The following is a 6,035-nucleotide window of genomic DNA, read 5'->3' as shown; positions in this document are numbered from 1 at the left end:
GGGGATATGGAGAGATTGGGACTCTCATACACTGCCTGTGTGACTGTGAAGTGACACAACCACTGTGGAAAGCAATATGGCAATTCCTTAGAAAGTTGGAATGGGAGATACCATTTGACTCAACAATTCCATTACCAGCTATATATCCTAGAGAGGTGAGAGCCAGGATAGGAACAGATAAATGCACGTTCATGTTCATCACAGCACTATTTACAATAGCAAAAAGATGGAAACAACCCACGTGCCCATCAGTGGAAGAGTGGATGACCAAACTATGGTACATGCACATACTAGAATGCTATGCAGCACTAAAGAATAACATAGAGTCTGCAAAACACTGCATAATATGGATGAACTTGGATGACATTTATTGAGTGAAATAAGTCAATCACAGAAGGACAAATATAGTATTAGTTCATTGTTGTGGAGGGTCAAGGAGAGGTTTATATATGGCAGGAAACTTTCTTTGTTGGTTGCCAGGGGTGGGAGGGGAGGGAAGGGAACACTGCAAAAAAAAAAAAAAAAAATGCATTGAGCCATGTCACTTTAGTTTTGTGTACGTCACTGTACATAAATTATATTTCAATAAAATGCATTTTTAAAAAAAGAAATACTGGGGGAAGCATTAAAGAATATTGCATTATAGAGAAAAATATCCTCTATCCTTGAGAATTTGATCCACACAGGTAAAAATCACTTGGCTTCCTTGTGATGTAGAATGATTAATAACAGTAATTACAAGACAATAATGTAAAATACAATAGTGACTTTTCATGTTTATGAGATGTAGTTTAACTTAATCAAGAGATAATGGAAAATCTATAATAGATTTAACCCAACAAAAATTAAAAGATTCATAAAAACAAAAATCCAATGTACTGTTATTCTACTTTCATTGCAAAGAGTTGCAAAGAATGACTCCAAGAAAGGTAAAAATAAGGAAAGAACTCAAGCCTATTTCCACAGTAGTGCCTGTGGTTGTTTCTCTTATTTTAACACTAATAGAAGCACTAAATAAGTGTTAGGTACTATTCTAAGCATTTTACTAACTTATTTGCACCTCAGAATAATATGATGTTAGTACCTACTAGTATTCTTGTTTTACAGACAGAAAAACTGAGGCACAGAAAGGTTAAGTAACTTGCCCAAAGTCACACAGTTAAGTACAAGAGCAAGGTTTGAACCTACATAGTTTAGCTCAGGGGTCAGCCAAATATGATCTTCAAAATATATGTCAACTACAGTTTTACTGAAATAAAGCCACACTCATTCATTCAGATATTGTCTGGTTGTTTTCACTTTACAGTGGCAGAACTGAGTAGTTGCAACAAAGACTATGACCTCAAAGTCTAAAATAATTACTATCTGATGCTTAACATAAAAAGTTTGCCAATCCCTGGTCTACCTCTAAATAACCTATTATAGTTAATGAAAATATACCTTCCAAAGACTCGATTCCAGTTGCTTGTGCCAGTAAATCTTCATGTCTTGCAACAACCTAAAAATCAAGATGAATAATCAATAATTCTTTTAATTAAACAGTAGCTATTTTTCCTCTATAACCATAAATTTAGAACTGAAGGGCTCTGTCCTCTATATCAAGGGGAAAACACTAAATAAAAGGAAGAAAAATACAAGTTACAAAGTTGTATTAGAGATCTGTTATTAGCAGGAATATGCACACACATTTATATTACGTGATTTATTTAGTTAAGAATACAGAGTCTAGGGAAAATAAGAAAGCAACACAGAGCAGGGGGAGATAATAGTATTTGTAATAGTCCCTTACTTTCCTAATGGGATGTGAAGGATGGTACAGGTACCAAAATTGAAAAAAGACTTAATTCTTGCCATGTTACAATTCAGGCTTACTCATCATACTAGAAGAACTTGCACTAACAATATATATACTTTCCCTTTAATGAATGTTTTCAAACATCATCTTCTCTTAGTTCTAATTGAGTATCACCAAGGCCACAACCTAACCCAAAAGGATAAAGCAGAGTCGGTGCCTACCTATCCATGAACATCTCTCTGCTTTCAGTTTCCCAGTCTCATAAAAAAAAAAAAAAAAACCATCAATCCTGAAGAACAGAGTAGAACTGTCCCCTAGGGTTTCTAAGGCTGTAAATCTTTATGGAAGTAGACGGTCTCATCTTTCCCGCACAGAATGGCTAGTACGTTGAAACTGCCAACCTTTTAGTTAGCAGCCAAGTGCTTCAACCACAGCAACACCAGAACTCCTTCCAATGTCACAGCAGATCCTTTTCCCTGTTGAAGGTCAGTATCTTTTTGAAAATTAAGATAGTGTAAATGGTCAACATGAAAATCAAAACTAGTTAATAGTTACAAGTCACATGGCAAGAGATTCCTAAGAACACCAAAAAAAGCATGCAAATCTTTAGAATCACCCAAGAATCCTTATTTTGTATCATTTATTCCAATGGACAAGAAGTTTCATGTCTAGTCTATAAAGTGAAGTCCCCAATCAGTAGGAGTACATTCACTGGAGCCTAAACATTCACCACTTTTGTCCCGTTCACGATCTCACTGCCATTCTATCAAGTCGCTTTCTGTCACAGTCATAGAAAACAATGTCTTCTATGTTTTTTTATTTTCCAAATACTGATGCTTCTTCTTTGTTTCCAACTTTCACATTCCAATCAACAGTAACTGTCAATTCATCTTCATTACATGTTTGGTCAATTCCAGACTGCAGAAGTTGGTACAAATCTTTTATTTCTTCATGTTTGGCTTTAGTAGTTTGTGCATAAATTTGAATAATAGTAGTATTAACTGATCTTCCTTGTAGGCATATGGATATTATCTTATCACTGACAGCCCTATACTTCAGGATAGATGTTGAAATGTTCTTTTTAGGTGGGGACCAGGTTTGCTGGTCCGATAGAGCCTGGTGGAACCACTGAGACTATGGCCTCTAGCTGCCCTTCAGGTCTGGAATTGAACCCACACCTGTGGTTTCCAGCCAAACAAAATACAGACTTTTAAGTTGAACATTTACCTCAAGTAGATAACACTCCTTGGAGAGAATAATCATGGGAGAAAGAAGGGCTGCTTATGCACAGGAAGACAGCTCAGGGGGCAGGAGTGTATGGAGGAATGGACACTGGGAAGAGGTAACTATGGGGAGGAAGTGGGAGGGGAGCTGTTGCATTGTGGTAAACTGTGGTCAATGACATGAGACAAAGTATAAGTGAACTGCTGTATGGAAAGTGAATTTGCTCTACAACTCTGCACCCAAATCATAATAATAAAAAAAAATGTTCCTTTTGTGATGAATGTGATGCCATTTCTCTTCAACATTCCAAGCAGAGCAGATGATATGATTATCTGATTCAAAACACACAATACCAGTCCATTTCAGCTCCCTAATGTCTACGATATCATTCTTCAAGTGTTCCATTTCAACAACTTTCAATTTTCCTAGATTCATACTATGTATATTCCACATAACGATAGTTAATGGATGTTTGTAGCCGTTTCTTCTCATTTTGAGTCATGTCACATTAGTAAATGAAGATCCAAAAGCTCTACTCCATCCATGTAATTAAGGTCACCTCTATTCTGAAGAAACAGCTCTTCCCTAGTCCTATTTTGAGTGCCTTCCAATCTGAGGGGTTGATCTATCAGTACTATATCAGATAATGTTTCCCTGTTATTGACAGTGGTCAATTTTTTCACAAGTGGACCAGACCACATTTTTCTTCCTAGTCTATCTTAGTCTGGAAACTCCACTAAAACATGTCCACCATGAATGACCCTGCTACTATTTGAAATATCAGTGGTATAGCTTCCAGGATCACAGCAATACATAAACCACCACAGTACAACAAACTGACATGCAAGTGGCACTTGGAAAATATGGCTTTGGTGATAGAAATGATGCCGGAAATCACATGATAGAATTTTGCACAACCAATGACTTACTCATTGCAAATACCTTTTTTAAACAACATAAACAGTGACTATACACATGGACCACACCACACAGAAAACAAAGGATTCAAATCGAATTCAAAGGAAGAAGGATTCAAAGGAAGAAGATGGAGAAGCTCAATATCATCAGTCAGAACAAGGCCAGAAGCTGACTGTGGAATAGACCATTAACTACTCATATGCAAGTTTAAGTTGAACCTGAAGAAAATTAAAACAAGTCCAGGAGAGCCAAAAAACTACCTTAAGTACATCCCACCTGAATTTAGAAATCATCTAAGGAATAGATTTGATGCACTGAATACCAGTGATTGAAGACCAGACAGTTGTAGGATGATATCAAAGACATTACACATGAACAAAGCAAAAGGTCATTAAAAAAACAGGAAAGGAAGGCAAGACCAAATTGGAAGTCAGAAGAAACTCTGAAACTTGCTCTGGAATAAAGAGTAGCTAAAGTGAATGGAAGCAATGATGAAGTAAAGAGTTGAAAAGAAGATTTCAAAATGTAGCTCAAGAAGACAAAGTAAAGTATTAAAATTAAATGTGCAAAGACCTGGAGTTGAAAAATGAAAGAGGAAGAACACACTCGGAAATTCTCAAGCTGAAAGAACTGAAGAAAAAGCTCAAGCCTTGACTTGGGATACTGAAGGATTTTTAGGCAAAATATTGAACAATGCAGGAAGCATCAAAAGAAAATGTAGGGAATACAAAGAGTCACTGTACCAAAGAGAATCAGTCAATGTTCAACCATCTCAGGAGGGAGCAAGTGATCAAGAACCAATGGTATTGAAAAAGACATCCAAGCTGCACTGAAGGAATTGGCAAAAAACACCACTCCAGGAATTGACAGAATATTCATTAAAATGTTTCAAAAAATAGATGCTGTGCTGGAGGTGCTCACTCCTTTATGCCAAGAAATTTGGAAGACAGCTATTTGGTCAACCAACCAGAAGAGATCTATATTTGCATCCATTCAAAAGAAAGATAATCCAATTAAATGCAGAAATCATTGGACAATATTATTAATATTGTCCAAAATGGGCAAGGAGGCCACATCTTCTGACCTCCTCTAACCACACAAGAGGAAGACAGAATCACCATCAGTAACCCAAGGCCTATTCCTGCAAGGCCAGACATGCTGCCTCCCTCCAGCCCTTTCACCAACCGTTCCTCCCAAAGCACCCAACACCTCTCTCCTGGGTTCGATAATTCGCTGCAGTGGCCACACAGAACTTACAGATTACAGGGTTTATTAGGGAAGCACCAGGCTACAATTTAAGTCCAGGAAAAACGCTCAGTCTCTCTCTCAGCCCACAGTCTCTCCCCTAACAGCCTCTCACAGTCTCTCTCCCAACAATGTGTGTCCCTTGGTGTCTCACTCAGCAATGCGTGTCTCTTGCATCTCCTTCCCAGCAGTGCGTGTCTCTTTCCAGAGCACCTGTCTCTTTCAGCAGCACCTATTCCTCAACAAGCAGTCAAAGAGACTCTTCTTCTGCCTCAAGGAGGCATCCTTTTGAGCCTCGCAGAGTGGCCAAACCAACCAATCATAACATCAGAATTCTAAACACCTGAGAGAGAGCAGGAATCTCCCAGAATATTGCTTTGTGTTGCTCCCAACAGAAATACACAAAGTGGATAACTTTTACAATCAGGAGCTCCTCAGTTGCTCACAGCAAATTCCACCACAGAGTTTACAAAGACTTATGGCTAGAAAACCCACATTAAGAAATTCACTACACCGAGGCTTCCGGCAAGATGGCGGACTAGGCAGAAGGATTGCAAAGACCCTCTTCAACAAAGAAAAGGGAAACCAATTAACACATACACAGAAGATAATCTTGGACCCCTGCACCTTGAAGGGAAGGATACGGAATTGGAATAAACCCCAACTAGCAGAAGAATTTGCATGAAAATACCAAAACAAGGAGACGTACGGAGCTGCGGTCTGACAGCAAACTGAGTGACCCTGACAGTACAGGCGGCTCGGAGATTCCCGACTGGTGGTAGGATCTAAGAATTAACCTAAAAATCACACTGCTAACCAGGGACTGCATGGACTGTGCACAGTGGCTGGGGAA

At 38.4% G+C, this 6,035-nt stretch overlaps 1 protein-coding gene across 1 annotated transcript in view; it reads right to left on the bottom strand.

The window, feature by feature from the left end:
* The window catches only part of COG5 (component of oligomeric golgi complex 5), a 382,415-nt gene that overhangs the window by 343,656 nt on the left and 32,724 nt on the right, over positions 1 to 6,035 (bottom strand). Inside the window, exon 5 of the mRNA XM_007945097.2 lies at positions 1,441 to 1,498. Within this exon, the coding sequence (XP_007943288.2) occupies positions 1,441 to 1,498 (58 nt within the window). The remainder of the gene's footprint in view (positions 1 to 1,440; positions 1,499 to 6,035) is intronic.

The sequence above is a fragment of the Orycteropus afer genome, unplaced genomic scaffold (genome assembly GCF_000298275.1).
Source record: "Orycteropus afer afer isolate SDZICR_OR568_19922 unplaced genomic scaffold, OryAfe1.0 scaffold00007, whole genome shotgun sequence".
In the NCBI taxonomy this organism is placed as follows: Eukaryota; Metazoa; Chordata; class Mammalia; order Tubulidentata; family Orycteropodidae; genus Orycteropus; species Orycteropus afer.
Note: the sequence above shows the minus strand (reverse complement) of the source record. Positions and strands in the feature narration are given on the sequence as shown.